Source organism: Aythya marila, assembly GCF_965140915.1.
Source record: "Aythya marila genome assembly, chromosome: 6".
NCBI classification, from domain to species: Eukaryota; Metazoa; Chordata; class Aves; order Anseriformes; family Anatidae; genus Aythya; species Aythya marila.
In genome coordinates this window covers 33,259,370-33,276,214 of record NC_139047.1, presented here as the reverse complement: position 1 = coordinate 33,276,214, position 16,845 = coordinate 33,259,370, and the positions used below count along the sequence as shown (strand labels likewise).

Here is a 16,845-nt window from a genome sequence, read left to right as displayed (position 1 = left end):
ATTAACAAAACAGGATTCCTAACAAAGACATGAAAACATATCTTGTTTTAAAACATCTCATTCAAGGAATGGACCAGTTTAGCACAGAACACAGCACTTCAGTAGAAGCAAACTCTTTTCTGTATCACTTACCTTGCTGGTTTCTGGACTATCTGGATCAAACTGGACTTGCTTAACAGCCAGTTCTCTTCCAGTATCAGCATCATAACACAGATACACTCTGCCAAATGCACCTTGACCCAGCAGTTTTCCAAGTCTCCAGTTTGTTGGAGCTCGTGGTGCTGAAAAAAGTAAGTATAGAATAAGTATAGTTCTGGTTTTCAAGTGAGTTTCTTACTCGGCTGATTAAAAAAAAAAAACAACAAAACAAAACAAAAAACACGACTCAAATACATAGTCTTTAAAGAAAGTTTTCAGTATTTTTCAACAACAGTGTGTCCTGAACTTCCCCATATAAGTTATGAAGATAATAAAGCTCTCTATGAGATGGAAAACATGAGGTACTCTAAATTTATTAAAAAAAAGTCTTCTAGAAATATATACACTTAAAGCAGTTAGTAACTTTGAATCTGAAAAACAGACAAGGCATATTATACAAACTTAGTAACTTTTTTTTAATTGAGGCATAATTAAAATCCATCAACTACTGAAGTCATCACAAAGTGTATTTGTTCCACCACAAATATAAAGCAGTACCAATTAAGACGAACGATGTATCAGAAAAGTTGACCAATATCAGCAAAAATAAATAGTAATTGTCATCTATGTGACCCTTCTCAGGTCCTCAAAAAACTAATGCATCAAAAATAGGTTTACAGTGATTTGTTATCACAGTTGTATGTTCCATGAGAAAAATCTACGTGAAGGTTGGCACAGTAAGCAATGAAAAAAACTGCAGAGCTTACAGATTTTTATTTTGTTTTTTCTATTAGAGAGAAAAACATTACTTATCACATTTATTTTGATGACATGCTTAGTTTTGACACGGTATATTTGAAAGGTAAGAGCTTATAGTAGAGTTCACAAAATTCCTTAACTTACAGCGACTTGGTGGGCTGATGTCCATCACTGACAAGGTAGGATTGTCTATGTCACTTCCCCTTCTCCTCATTCTGTTATCTTCATATTCTGGCGTAAAGACGCTGCTTCCGCTACTGGTGCTCAGCGAGTGATCGGTGGGACTGAAACTAACCGGTGATCGGAAGCTGTTCCCCTGAGTCCTTCTGGCTCTTGGAAAAGTTTTACGACCTTCAGTGTTAAACAGGAGAAAAAAAATTATGCTACGCTGCAAAAACATACTCCTGTGTAATTTATGTGTGCAAATACTTCGTGAATTCCACATAATGTAGTTCAAGTTTTCTACGCCATATGATATATGCAATGATTATAGAATTTACTGGTCTAACTTTCAGACTAGAAGAAAACAAACATTCATCAAAGGTGTATGTAGGGATTAGGCAGAACAGTTAAAGTGTCTGAAACTGGGAGCAGCTTACAAATAACAGTTTTTAGAACTGTTCTGAAGTTTAACTGGCATGCTTCAGAAACCTGGGAGGCTGTGAGGGCAGGAAGGAAAATGCCCTGCCTCCATTTGTATTGCTCTGTTAAGATGAAAAGAATAAACTTCTAATAAAAAGAAGAGAAAGAGAGAGAGAGACGTTTATGTTCCAATGACGGCCAGGCTAACATATTTACCCTTTTACGAAAACAAGAATCAAAAGTAGAGAAAGATCTACATTTGGAATCAGAGGGAAGACCACAAAATAAACATCCCAAACATCCCATGATTCATAAATAGTAACAGCATTAAAATAAAAAAAGGACACTGATATTCAACAAGGTCAATTACAACCAGATGCTTAATACAATGTCAATATATTTAGGTAACTAACATTTTTAGCTCTGCATGGTTTGATGAAGTTTCTTCCTAGGGAACTCAGATAAATAATGAATCAGACATTCCTTCAACTAAGTCTTATGCTGGAGAGGGAGTTTCCAAGGGACTGAAGGCAGATGAAACATCTTTGAAAAAGCAGACTCAGATTTATACGAGTCAGATCAATTTCAATTCTAAGATAAATATGGGAATAAACTATTAAGCAGTTTTATAAACTACTGAGAAGATAATAAGGTGAGAGAACAGCCCAAATTGATTTTTCACATTTATCTTATCCAATTCACCCATTTCATAAGGACATTCTCATAAGCCAATTAATGAATTGTTGCACAGACTACAATAGTGAAGTGGATGCCCAAGACAGACAGAACAGTTAGCAGTTATGTCCCACCCAAAAGAGACTAATTCAAGTGGACACATACAGCAGTTTACCTTCAGTTCACCTCCTTACACTATTTTTAACTGCTGAGATATAATGATGGAACAGAGTACACTGAAATACCACAAGCGACATCAAGAAGGGCTTGAAGTACTTTCAAAGATCAAATTCACAGTGATGTTGGTAAATTGGAGATGGTTCACAAATCAACAAGAAGAAATTCAGTAAGGAAGCGAACATAGATACTTAAAGAGAAATCAATGTCAAAAAACACAAAGTGAAAAATAATTGGCTGACTAACAGTAACATAAGAAAAGGGCATGGGAATTGTATCAGACCACAGATCAAGCGTAGTCAGTATGGTGACTCTGAAGGAAAAATAAAGCGCCATTCTGGAATGCATTAACAGGACTGTTGCATACAAAGTCATGGTTACACCCTGTTATACATAAAGCAGCCACAAGAAAAGCCTCAGCTAGAGTACTCTATTCAGTTTTGGCCACCACACAACTATAGAGAAGAGACCAGAAAAAAAATTAAGGGCCTTTCAAAAATGCTTGAGGAAAGGTTTGAAGGAAGAAAGCTAAGAAGAAACAAAACAGATGGTTGTGTGATATAACTTTATATATGGGAAGTGATAGTTTTTTCCACTGTGTTAAAATGGACTAACTAGTTTCTTGTTTCACGGTCAGGAAAAATGATTTAGGAGACAGAGAAAGGTAAGTGACTAGCAGATTATACAGAGAGAGCTATCTAAAGCAATGGTGTATCTCTTCCCTTAGAATCACTTTAGAGTTTACTTAAGATTCAGTGTGACAGAAATCAGTCAATTTAATCCTGCCTCAGAACAAGGGACTGCCTTGTTTCAGTTTGGTATTTCTGTGATTTCCACAGCAGAATTCGGTTTATTGCTGTAGTCATTTCAGACTACAAACGAAAGCATCAGGTCTCTAGAGAAGTTTCTTCTTAGCACACTGAACTAGGGAGATACTCTGAAGTCAAAGAATCCTTCAGCTGCTCTTCTCTCCTCCCTTTTGAAATTCAGGATGTGTTGAATTTAATTGAATGTCATTACTATCCAAACATGGGTTTTGGCCACTTCAATAAACAATAGAATAAATTGCTGGAATGCAAGACTAACAGTTGATTTTTAATTCTGTCAAATTGTTTGCTCTTCACTTTTATTTTCTCTTAATTAGAGAACCCATTAACAGTAACTCCATTCAGAATGTGGTGTTTGTGGGTGGTTTTTTTTGAGCAAAACAAGAAATGACAAGCTAACTTTGGATAGGAAAGGGTCACAAAGGCGTACACTGGGTGATTTGTGAAAGATATAAAAAAAAGTTCTATCTTTGGTCTGTTCATATGAGTCATGAATTCTGTAATCCATAACTTTACCAGAGGTTAGACTACTCAGCAGCTCTAGAAATCATTAGGTTTATCAAGCAAGTCTGGGGAAAGAAGTTACGTTCTCCATTTCTTCAATACTTTGTTTTATTAAGATTTTACTATCTGAATTTTCTTCTTCAGTTTTTAAGAAGAGAAAAATAGGTTAATTAAGTTGAACGCTTGCAGTATTTACACTTACCATCATTGTAATCCTGTTGGTGATATGAAATATGATATCTTCGGGGATAAGTCCCCCCCTTTCCAAACTTCTCGAATATTGGAATATCATATTCTACTAGAAAATAAAATAAATTTCAAAATTAAAAATACAAAGGCATATTAGTCAGTTTGGTATTATAATTTTAAACTTAGAGGAACACATCAGAGGATATGTTTCAAGTTGAAGCCTCAAAGAAAAAAGACTATAGAAAAAAATCCCCAAACCACTAACAAATAACTAGAACTAAAAGGACATCCAGCCTGAAATTCCACAGGATTTCAAGAATGTAATTCAGATTGTTTGTAATCTCTTGCTTAAAACAGTATCGGTGGACTGCAGCATGCCTAGTTATTCTATTTTTTTTTTTTTTTTTTTTTTTAAGAGAAATTCTGGGAAACTATAGGTCAGCAGGAAAAGGAGCAGAAACTACTATAAACAATAAAATTTAAAGATGCATAAATACAGAAGTCTGTAAATGAGTCAACACAGCTTGAATTACTAAAACACAGTGAATAAATCCTTTATGATCTATGAAGTATTCATAGTATAAAGGCAAAGTTCCTTCACAAATAAATAATTGGTTAAAGATAAACACATAAGATGGGACTAAGTGGTCAACAGTACCACAAAAATCTGGGCTACAACTCATACAGTTTAATTACGCATGAATTCTCTGGGCAGAACAATGTGAGGTGACAAAATTATCTGAAGAAACAAAGCCAACAGAAGAATCACAGGAAGCCCTTAAGAGTAACTGGTTGAGTGTTAAAATGACAGATGGAATTCAGTGTAGACCAAAGGACTGTGAGAGAGATTTGCAGGAAAGCAGCAGCTAAACGCTGTTGGCTGAAAAGCAGACTAAATGCTATAAGTCATTAAGACATACTGAACAAAGTTTTGGTCTACTCCTACTACACAGAAAAAAGATTTAAAAGTCCAAAAATGATCAAAGATATAAAATAGTTTCTCCATAAGGAGTGCATGTCTCTATGGCCTAGAAAAGCAACAGCTTAAAGGGAGCCATGAGAGGTCCATAAAAATCACAAGGGGCATGCTTCTTCATAAAACACAATGAACATCTGCATCAACAGAATTTTAAGACAAGACGTTGTGGGGAAGTGTACACAAATTGAAAGAGGGAATGTAGAAATTTGTAGAAGAAAAAAATCCAGAGTACAAAAGAGCATTTGCAGAATCTTTAAGACATACCTGACTGGGAATATATTCTGAGGCAGGAATACTATACACTCATCTATAGAAGCCTGATACTGCTTGTGGTAGGAGAACGGACTGGGCCAGGTGAACATTTTTTCTAACTCTAAAAACTTATTTTTTCTTTGTCATACATCAAATAATAAGAATAGATACTAAATAACAAGTTGCAGGATTAGTACGTATCTCTAGAATCTTTAAAAAACACTGTTTTTTAAATAACTGTTTATTCACAGTTATGTGAGTAAACCTTTATAACTAACATGAAGTGTGCTAAAATATATAACAGACCAGAAACAACAACAACCAGAACACAAAAACCCACCACCGAGCCCATATAGAAAACATCCTGGATTCGTTGGGAGCTAGTTATTGTTCGATATCAAAACTTTATGTTGAGGCATGTCCATAAAAGTTAACTCAAAATACTTTCAAGGTTACCCATTGCACTTGGTATCCCGAACCACACACAACAATTTGGATTCAAGCCAAAGCATGGTATGAAAGCAACATTAGTGGTGATGATTGATTAATTTATAGGCACAGCACATGGTTCTCCTTCAATCTTGCACTTTGTAAAGCTTCCAATTACAGCAGTTAAGAACACTTAAGAGTGCTCCTCTTTTCACAAAGTAGAAAATGAATGCTCCAACATTAAATAAATTAACAAAGGTTATGCACCAATATAGAGATTGACATTACAGTATAGTTTAACCAACTGTTGTGTGCCCCTACCCACCACATCCTTTTTCTTTTCAGAGGCAGATATGTCACAAACCTGTTGTTTCACACAATAATTGAAAGAAAATGTTAAGAAGATCTTAAATTTCATTGTATCTTTTCCTGTGAATATTTACATTGTATTTTGTTGCTGTTTTCCACTACCATAACAAGTTTGTGTAATATAATACCTCTTCATGTGAACATCCCTTTTGAGTCTTATTACTTGCAAGAGTATTTTGGAAAGCTATTAATATCCAGCAATTTTGCCTACCTGAGAATTCTTGATGATTATCTGGATAGCTCTGTGCTCTTGGCATCCGTGATTTGGGATAGTTGTCTCTAAAAGTGTAAAAACGTACAGGAGTTAAGAATTACTGGTTTAGCACTTAATCTTACTGCGTCGCAATTCTTTACGACTGATGAAAGCTTATTGCTACACGAGTCACTGTATCTGCTTACAAAAGTGGAACACAGTTAAAAGAAATTAAATCGATTAGGTATCAATAATAATCCAGTAACAATGGAAAAGCTTCCTTATTAAGCTTAATGTAGTAAGGGAACAACAGACTGTGTCAATGAGTAATGATATTAGTAAAAATCTGAATTAGCACTAATAAAGCTACAAAGGAGCACTGCTGTTTTAACATTTTTAAGGCTAAACACAATGGTTTATAGACTAGCAAAGTCTCTTATGCAGCTTACAAAAATCCTTAATGAAATTTAACCAGAGAAATGCAGAAGCTTTTAATGCCTCTAAAATATTTCCTCTTCTCTCCATGAAAGCCATAGAATTGCTATATTAATTTTACTGAGTTACAGAATGATGAATGATTTTTTTTGGTTCTTATACAATCGCGTTGTTTCTTGCCTACAGTTGGTACGCATCTCCTAGTGACTAAAAGGAATGGATGGGATTGCAGATCAGAGCAACCAAATACAGCATATTTCTAAAAACATACCAAACCAATCTCCTCCTTTTTTCTGGTAAGAATTTCTCTAATAGGCAACAGAAGCTGAATGGTGACACAAAACGTACACCTCTGCAGGAAACATTTGAAAGTGGGGTGAAAAAATAAATAAAAAAGGAAAACAGACTAAGCAGAGATGACAAAACTAGTAAATAAAAAGCAATTTAAAAGTTTGGAAGCAGAAACAGACAAATTAAGATTGCCTTGTTTCCCCTTCTTCCACTTGTCCCTACCCCATAAAAAAAAACAAACTAAAAATTTGTTGAATTTCTATTCTATTTAGCTACTTTAAGCTTTGTATGTATTTAGCCACATTTTGTGTCTATTGTTTTGTTTGTGGCATGAAGAAATATTATTTAATTCAAAAAGTTATTTGTAAGACCATTTCTGTCCTCAAATCATTCTCAAATGAAAAGGTACCACGGAATACTATAGCTCTAATTGATTGCCATAAACAATGATACCCAACTTCTTACCTCTCTATTAATGAAAGCGTTTAATTAGCAGCATTCCTAATGTAGTAGTTCCAAGTAAAGGAGGAGCCAATCTGCACAATTTAAGACCCCACTTTATTCGTCTGACCAACCAGAAGCCAAGCAGAAGTGCATACAGTTTGGAGCTCCTGGCAGCTGAGAAACTGTGGGCAGTGAGCCTCTCGAAATACATGCATCTCCTGACAGGTCAATAAAAAGAGAGCTCCAGGCTCACCACCGTACATGCTGCTTCTCGCTAACTGACAGGTTCAAACAAAGGAAAATAAGTGGGAAGTCTGCAATGGGAAAAAGGGACAGACTGGACAGTAACTGCAAGGAAAAGGAGGGGACTGACTGCTTAAGTCTTAAATCAGTTCCACCTCCTTTCTGGTATTGGGTACCCTCAACCTTGGAAAAAGGGAAATTCATATAGCAGTACTTAAGAAGTGTAAATTTGATGGGGATGCTCAATGCCAAGGAACACACTTCATATATGCATGAGTGGCAAGATGTAGTTTAAATGTTTAAATGTAGTTTAGTGTATTTTTGTAGGATCCAAAATCTAAATTTAGGTTTCAAATGCAAATTTAAAAAGGAAAAGAAACCTACTTTTTTTTTTTGCTGTGCATTAGTAAGCAATTGTATTTTGATAAGCTTTTGTAAGCAATGCAGTCTATTGCTGTAAATTAAGCAGTTGTCCCTCCAATTTTCATGGCCTGTTCTGCATCTTAAAGGTCTTGGATAGAGAAAAATTCCTAGAAGTTCAGTAGTAGCTGTTGCTGGAGAGTTTTTATATGTTACAACTGATACATTAAGCAATCTAACAAAGATAAATAATGAATGCAAGTAATTCTTACCCATCTAAAGGGCTGTCAAGTGATGGACAGCTTCCTGAGCCAGAATTTTCAGGACTGCTCAAAGACAGTGGATCCAGCATCTATTAACAATACAAACAGGTATCAAAGCAACAACTTAAAAGCTTTGTTTTTTAAAAAATACTTGAAGGTTTTGGCTTTTCAACTCCTAATAAATAAATTTAGGAGTGTGTGTGTGTATATATATTATATATATATAAATAAAATTAATTACCAGAGAAAAAGTTGACTGTCGTAGTTGAACCTGCATTACATATTTTTTCCCTGAAAGGATTCCATCATTTTCCTCTCACGAGTACAATAAAGTTAAAGCATTTAATCCTCAACAATGGTCCACACACACCTAGTTGTACTGCTACACTCTTCCTGTATGCACCATTGACTATTAATATTATAGCAATACCTGCATGAAATTGTCTCAACAGAATAAGGTCTCCAAAGAGAAAAAGGTTAGAGAACTAAAAAAAAAAAAAGTGAATTTTGTTGTCATCAAGGAAAAAAATCATGAATGATACTGATTGTGATGAATGCAATTTATACAATCTCTGAAGTGATTTAAGTTTCACCAACTAGAATTCTCAGAAAATTGTAGAAATAAAATACTGTAAAAAGCTCTAAACATCTATCTCTGGTTAGGACTCCAAGCAAGTTATTCAGAATTATAAATAGAACTGAACAGTAAATGGAAGGAGAAAGATGGAGGAACACAACTTATAAACATTCTTTCTTTTCACCCCAACTGAAATACTGTTTCATATAAAATACACTTTGATCTGAAAGTGGAGTTTACAAAAAAAACAAAAAACACTAAACAATGAAACACCAAACATCAGAAACTGATTTCTTCCTAAAGCACTTCTGACATCCTAGTAATCAGTACTCACAAGTTACATGATATCTTCCATGCATCAGTGTGAAGAAATCATAAAACTGACTATCTAGGCCAGATCCATCACATAATGAAAACGGATATCAACACTTGCTCAAATTCTAATCTAGAGAAAAATAAAACGTATGCTCTTGACAGGCAGCTATTTCTACCAGCTGATGTTCGTTTTTGTTTCTCTCACTACCTCCCTTAAATCTTCAGTGTAACAACTGGCAAGTATTCCTTCCTACTCTTTTGCAGTAAAGCAATCTGAAATTATTTACACATTTATTTTTTAAAAGATGTGGAAACAGAATCTAAATCTTGAATATAATACTAATGTCCATTTTACTAGCCTGCCTCTCAAAAATAATGAGCGGCTCACCTGTTGTCTCAAAATGAGCTCCTTCCTGAAATACAACTTCTTTGATATGTTACACATCTGCTATTTCTTACGATTTGGATGATAGTCCACTGCTGTAAATTAAGCAGTTGCCCCTCTGATTTTTATGGTCTGTGCTGCATCTTAAAGGTCTTGGGTACATGACTTTGTAAGCACCCATCAAGGACTTACTAAAGAAATAGTGCCGAGAAACTGAGTTTGTAGTCTACAAACTCACTTCAAATGAACTCTATATTGGGAAGGATTAAATTCACCATACGTTCAATTCACCATAGGCTCAACATTATATTCCTCTTCTATCATGCTGAGCACTGAGTCCTGAAAGGGAAATAAAACCCTATCTGCTGCCAGACCTATTACCCCTATAATTTAACACAGTGTATTTCAACTGGCAGACCATGGTCCACTTCTCTCCAACCCACCGTCTTTTCCCTAGGGGAAGTGTGGGGTCTGAGCATGAATAGCAGTGCTGAGGCAGCACAGTCAGCACTTGGAAAGGTGACTTAGGGGTAAGGGAACCAAGAGAGGATGTGAGGTCCCAACACCTAAATCCGGACCTGGAGGCTGCTCAGGTTGAACTAACTGGCTTCCCATGACAGTAAAATGCTTTTACTTAAGTTCTGTTGACAGCTCACACGGCTACTCTTACATGGCAGGTTACATGTTTCTTAACTACTCTGGAGTGAAAGGACATCCTGGACCTCTGAGCTCATCTGCTTGGACAGTCAGTGGCCAAAACCGACTTTGTCCAGGCCAAAAGCAATCTTTCCACTGAATGAACTCAGGCCCAGGCTGGATGTGACCACGCGGCTGTGAAAATGAATAGTACCCCAGGCTGGAAATTGGGAGATTCAGTCTCTACTCCCGACTCAACCATGAAAATTGTGCAATTCATTGCACAATCTCTTTGCCTCTATTTTTATTCCATCATCTGTCTCTCATTTACTCAGCTCATAAACCACTGCCTCTTGCCATTTGTGAATACCATGCCAACGTCAACAGGAACTTGAAATGATTTGGGTATGAAGCATTATTTTTTCTCTCCTTAAAAATAACTTTCTCCACTGCCAGTTCTGTGAACCATTACATTCCTCCATCTTTCCCTGATGTTTTTAAGAGGAATTTAGATATTCAGAGAGCAAGACTTTTATAAATACTAAGTGTGCTGGTAAGCCCACACAAACAACACAGGTAAGGAGAACAAAATATCACACATTTGTGATCACCACACAAAAATATAACATCAGAAAGTATTTCAGAGCTTATTTATAGCAGGCCCATCATCATCCTCCTTCTACCCCAAAACACTATCAGCTGAGTCCAAATAATTCAGACAAAGCCAAACTCATCTCTAGAATCTCCTCTGATTAGTTTTGCAACTTGCAGAGGTAATCTTTCTTACCCTTCTTACTAAAAAAGAAAAATAGTTTTTGTGCTTTCCAACATGGACATCTCTTTCCTGTAATTTGCATCTTTCACTACTTCATTCATCTATCATGAAAACGAAGAACACTATCTTTCTGTGTAGCAACAGATTTAAATAATTGAACAGACTTACAGAGAAAAAAATAGGCTCTACAAGACTAAATAACCATAATTATTTTAACCTTCACTTAGAGATCATGTTTTCTAGGGCTTTTTTTTTTTCTGTTCTAAAATTCCATATCCTTCTTGAAATAGCAGTACTTTGTAAATCAATCTCACTTGCAAAGTCTTTAATTTCAATCAATCACACACATACCTGATCCATGCTTTCTGGAATGAATTCACCCTCACTGTTGATACTGGTAAACGACCCATTTCGGGCCACCTGGTGCAGCTCATCTGGAATGTATCCTGGGGGTGGTGAACTCCTATCCCGAGTATTCGAACCTTTTGAAAGAACAGGGCTAGTTAAGAGTCTCTTCATTTACCCCAAATCCAGGGTCTTTATTCACATACTTCATAGAGACTGAGCCTGCCCGGATCTCTTAACCGTATTCTTAATAAATGCACAACAAATTAATTCATCTGAAAAAGCATTAACTCTAGTTTCATAATTAAATTTGGAAGCTAACATCACACCAACATAAAAACATGAATAGGCAAAAAGGTTTTGTCAACGCCAAAAAGAAAGAAAAAAGCATCTTGAACAAATGTTCACACATTAAGATTAAAAATATAGGAGTCAAACTGAGCAAGAAAACATGTTCCCATATAAACAAAGATTTGTTCAGTAACTTGTTCCTGTAGCTGAAAATTAAGGCAAATATTAAAATATTTTCTGGATACCCACCAGTCAACATCAATAATTCTACATAGATGTATATGCTTGTGGATGATTTTTTACTTTTTTTTTTTTTTTGGGGGGGGGGGGGGTGAAGGGGGAGCTTGTGAGGGACAATTTTCTATACTGCGTGGTTACCTTTGACTTAAAATTCAAAGTTTTAAAGAAGACATACTCTATAGTACAGTCATCCACAAGTAAGAGAAACAAACAGTCTGTGCTGAGAGCAAGATTTTCATGAAGAGAATATTACAAAAAGTTTTTACAATTAAAGCTATTAAAATCCATAGCTTACCTACTACAGGAAGCTGCCTTTTTCTCTCTGTGACACCAAACACCGTATTATCTAAAGCTTCCAGAGACGGTAATGGTTCCACATTATTTACACTAGGTGACTGAAAAAAGAGTATATATTACAGACTATAATTATTAATTTATTCTCCTGACAATCAAAAACCTTCACAAACTTTTAAAGACTTTGTACAAAGTATTCCTTTTTTCAAGGAGTCAAAATGAAATTTGCAAAATTATATCAAAAATAATCTATTTCAGTAGCTCAGTCTTAATATTTAAAATAATTTTCCATATGCACTAGTATACAGGATCCTATCAATACCGTGGCTGTGACCTGTCAGATAATAGCAAAAATAACTCAGTATTTAGCCTACAGCCACTGTTTCCTAAAACACTGCTACTGTTAGCTAAAACAAGCATTCAGTGTATCACAAAAGTGCATCACTGGCACATCACTTAAATAATAGTTTCAAGTAACTACAGTAGCTTAAAATTCTATGCACTTTTCAAATTTGTATTACATCCTCATCCTTCTAAAGAACACTTTTCAAACACCGTAAGGAAGGCATCCAAAAAAAGGGGAACAGTATCTAGAAAAAAGTTAAAACTGACTCAATACAAAATGCTAATACACGCTTCTTACTTGAACTCAAGTAGTCCTTAACATTTTCAACTGGGAAAATGTCATCATTAAGAAAAAAACACAAATTATACTTCCATCTGAAAACCGAGGAAAAAGACATTTAGGATGTCAGTTCATACCTGTGTATTTCCGTGTATTACAAGCAATATTTTGAGACTCTTCATATGAACACTACGGTCAAGCAGTTCAACTGCTTTGTCCAGGTCATCTTGTGTGGTTAATGGAATTACAAGCTACAAAAAGGAAAAAATAATAAATAGCTGTCTTAAACAGGACATGGGAAAGAAATTAGTTAGTCGAATACAGGAGAACAGATAAATTGATGTTATCTTTCCTTTCATTCCAAACAACTTGAAAATAAGATTCACTAACAGTATCTTAAGTTACCACCGAAACGCACCAGCAAAAGTCTGAGGCCCAACTTTAACTCTTCCTTTAGAGGCCTTCAGTAGCTACAGCATGCTGGAACAAGTCTTCACAATGTGGAAACAACTATTTCACATATGCACAACTTGATTTCCTACAGTTTCAGGGACATACGTGCAGTGTCAATATATTTTCCATTTCCTAAACTAATGCAAGTATGTAGGAAGTATGAGGACATCTTATTTTCTAGACTACAAGGCAGATATTCCTCTCTCATAATATTACAGCTGTATTTGTTTGAAGTTGCTTCACTTACGTAATGCCTCCAATGAACAACAGAATTTATGACGGAATTGTATCCGGCTACACAGAACTGTGGTTTTCACTAGATTCTACCTGGCATCCATGTTTCTTCAGAAAATAATATGCCATTAAAACCCACATCAAATGAGAGTTACATAGTACTAAAATAGGGCATATGTTTCAGGAGTATAAATTATGACTGTAACAAAGGAGCAGCAAAATATGTTTTTGTTTTTGTTTTTTTTTTAAAGCTATTCTACTTGTCAACAGTTTTGGTCAGTGATGCTCCAATACAACAGATAAAGTCTTTTAATACCCCAAGAAATGGGAATGAAAAAGGAAGGTCTTGACAAAAAATGAAAAGTATGCTCATTTGAAGTTGCAGTTTTAATGCTAATGGCAGGTTATTACCATCACACTTCTAGAAGGGTGATGTGATGGTTTGCCAGCTAACACAAAAGATGAAAACCTGTTCAAATATCCAAACACCTACCATAGAAAGTAGCTAAAGCGTTACAAACACCTATTTTCTCTGAACTTTTGAATCTCCAGATGGAATTTCTCTTATAGAAATTGTTTATTTTGAGGATCACTTTCAAAAAAGTGTCTGGTTAGCAACCAACAAACAGCAGCTACGAGTATTGACTTCAGCAAAGATTCAGCTATTATGCTGTGCATAACCGAGCACACAAAATAATCCTCCAAGCATTTGCTGACTCAATGCCAAAAGCAGAATTGAGTCCTAAGAACAGATCCTGTACCCATAAACATATCTTCCATTAATAATCCAATCTCTAATTCCATAGGAAACCTGGAAGTAATCGTGATCAGGTGTCACTTAAACCTGTGGCCTGAGAGCATTAGCACCCAGCTACTATTCGGGAAATCTCCACGAACCAGACACTTTTAAGAGGAACAACAGTTAAGCTTAGGCCTCCAAACTACACATTATTAAATGCAGCATTGGTGTAATTACCTAATGAGATTAATTCTCAAAACAAAGAAAAAAAACAAAACATCACAGAAAACAATAACAACAAAAAATACAGCACTGTACGATAAAGTATAGATGTTACTGTAGAAGTTTACAAATGCAACGAAGCTCAAAGAGGTAAACATTTTCCCGAATTCGTGCAACTGGTCTGTGGCAGAGCAGAAAGAGGACTTGCCCATTCCCAATCAAGTCTGAGTTACAGCTCTCCCCATTAAACATCTCATGAATACCTTGCCTATCTTAAGTTAGGCAAGCCTTATATATCTGAGAATGCAAACATTAGAAATCTGAGGTTTTGTCACAGGAGTGGTTCTCATTGCTATTGAAAGCAAATTTCAGCCTTAAAATACTCTATGTACAAATCACTGAAAATTTAGAAAACACAGAGTATTACCTCATTATTGCTGTAATGTAAATCCATAGTCTGTCCAAAAGCAACTTTAGCTTTAGCTGCAAGATCTTCAAGTTTGACAGGCCTTGGTAACTGGAGGATCCTGAAACACAATAAGTTAGATAATTTTTTTTTTTTTTTTTTATCAATTATTCATGAAAATCTGTTACTTCACTACTTAAAAATACTCTTCGAATCGAAGTTATTACTAAAAAGACCAAAAGAGGCTCTGCTGTATTTCCTGTTCCCTATATTTAGGGATAATTAAAGAAGAGAAGCGATAGAAAAAAATAAAAGGGATAATCAAGCATAAAATCAGACTCCTTTATGAGTGTTTAACTTTCTTATATACAGCTTCTTTCTTAACTTAATCCTTTGCTTCCAATTCAAAGGGAAATTCTTAGAAGCATCTACCATTGCATTTTCTTCTTTAGACTACCACAGGCTGATAAGCATAAGCATCAGAAAGAAATGAGCTCTGCAGTCCCCATTTTTTGGAGAGCCAAAAGTTTCTCATCTGAGGAAGGTTACTAAACACAACCATCCTCAGAATAACAAATAACAAATTAAAACTGATGAGTCCATCATTAACAGGACAGAACACTATTAAACAAAAGGAATTTTTTTAGAAGTGACTAAGCTAGTCAGGTACAATTAAAATTTAAAAAGAAACCACACATTTTGTTTAGCAGAAAATTTGGCAAAGGATAACTGTCTCTTATCCATGTTCTAAGCAGTATTCTGGGTAGGGAACAATATTACATACTGAAATGAGGCTACAAGCAAGATCACTTCCAATTTAAAATTATTATAAAAAACAACCACCAACAATAAAATCAAATAAACATATCAACTCTCACTCTAGTTCATAATTTGTTTAGAAGGTCTGGAACTCTGCCTACCACAGCGCATGCTCCTTGGTACAGAGCACCACATTCACTGCTGAAAGGACTCCGGAATCACTTCTCTTTCCCACTTCCCTTTTTAAAAACTAGCAAGAAAGCCATTGCACAACTTATTTTTCTTGCATCATTTCATTATTTTTTCCTTTAGATCTTCATGTTCAGGCAACAAAAGTATTAGAACTCCTGCTGAGCAATAAGCTTGGCCTACCCAGTACCCTTGGACAAGCAGATTCAAGTTGCTTTGGACAATCCAAAAGAGAGCTAGGCTTATCAGCATAAAAGGTTGGGAAGGTATCCGTCCATGCACTTACTTCTTTCTTGTTTTCATAGTGAACTGTTTAACTTGGTCCACTGCAAAATGAATTAAGATAAACTACAAAATGCACGGCCACACAGGCTGGCAGTGAGTAAGCAGCTCTTTGTTTTAAATACACACTTCCCTTTATTTCACAAGAAATCCCAAGGTGGAAGAGTCCCCAGTTTTAAAAGTCTTTTAAAAACTTATTTCCTCCAAAGTACTTTTAGCACATTACCAAGTCACTGTTATCTGTGGTGTTTGGAAAAATGAACAGAAAAAGATATTGAAGAATGTTAACACCTAGCAAATTTACCGTTCTTTCCCCTAACTTGTATAAAGGGAGATCACAAATTGTCATCGGCATGGATACACACTCATCTGTTGCACATCACTAAGGACTGCCAAGTAGCAGCAGAGATTTTGTTCTGATGAAATCTTTGCTTAAGAAGTTTACCAATTCTATTGACAAATAGTATAACAAGGATTTTATTTCCCTTTTCATTACATATTTTCAAAAATATTAATTTCTAACTATTTCTCTGTAGGTACAACCCTTTCAGAAAGAGACAAGACAAAATACAGTTGCCTGCAAACCACTTCTGCACAGAATTGGAGGTAGATTTCTGTGAAATCTTTTGAGCAGCCATCAGAGCAGTGTTATATAGAGATGTTTCTATGCTTTAAGCATGCACATCATTCACCTACCTCTCATACAAAGAATTAAACTCATTTTAACTGATTGTTCAAAAAATACCAGGGAAGACAATCTAATTATAAATTCTAGTAAATTTTCCTATTACAGTTCTCAAGACTGGTTCCTCCAAAGCACGAGCCACTATTAAGATTAAAGACCTAGGCTTCTTACTCCGGGTTTCAGAATATTACCATGCATTTATGAATTATTTTTAATCATATTAAAAATATTTGCTGGTCTACTCATATTTAAGGTCTAAGCTAAGAAATTGCTTTAGGCTACAA

The 16,845-nt window shown here is 35.4% G+C and overlaps 1 protein-coding gene across 3 annotated transcripts in view; it reads right to left on the bottom strand.

The window, feature by feature from the left end:
• The window catches only part of MAP3K2 (mitogen-activated protein kinase kinase kinase 2), a 50,050-nt gene that overhangs the window by 12,754 nt on the left and 20,451 nt on the right, over nt 1-16,845 (bottom strand). For 2 of the 3 annotated variants that reach the window (XM_082762885.1, XM_082762886.1), the window contains exons 5-13: nt 14,668-14,767; nt 12,730-12,843; nt 11,969-12,068; nt 11,149-11,279; nt 8,119-8,198; nt 6,092-6,159; nt 3,865-3,960; nt 1,042-1,248; nt 133-281 (exon numbers count right to left, since the gene is read on the bottom strand). In XM_082762885.1, the coding sequence (XP_082619011.1) occupies nt 133-281; nt 1,042-1,248; nt 3,865-3,960; nt 6,092-6,159; nt 8,119-8,198; nt 11,149-11,279; nt 11,969-12,068; nt 12,730-12,843; nt 14,668-14,767 (1,045 nt within the window). The remainder of the gene's footprint in view (nt 1-132; nt 282-1,041; nt 1,249-3,864; nt 3,961-6,091; nt 6,160-8,118; nt 8,199-11,148; nt 11,280-11,968; nt 12,069-12,729; nt 12,844-14,667; nt 14,768-16,845) is intronic. The other variant, XM_082762887.1, reaches the window with a different exon arrangement.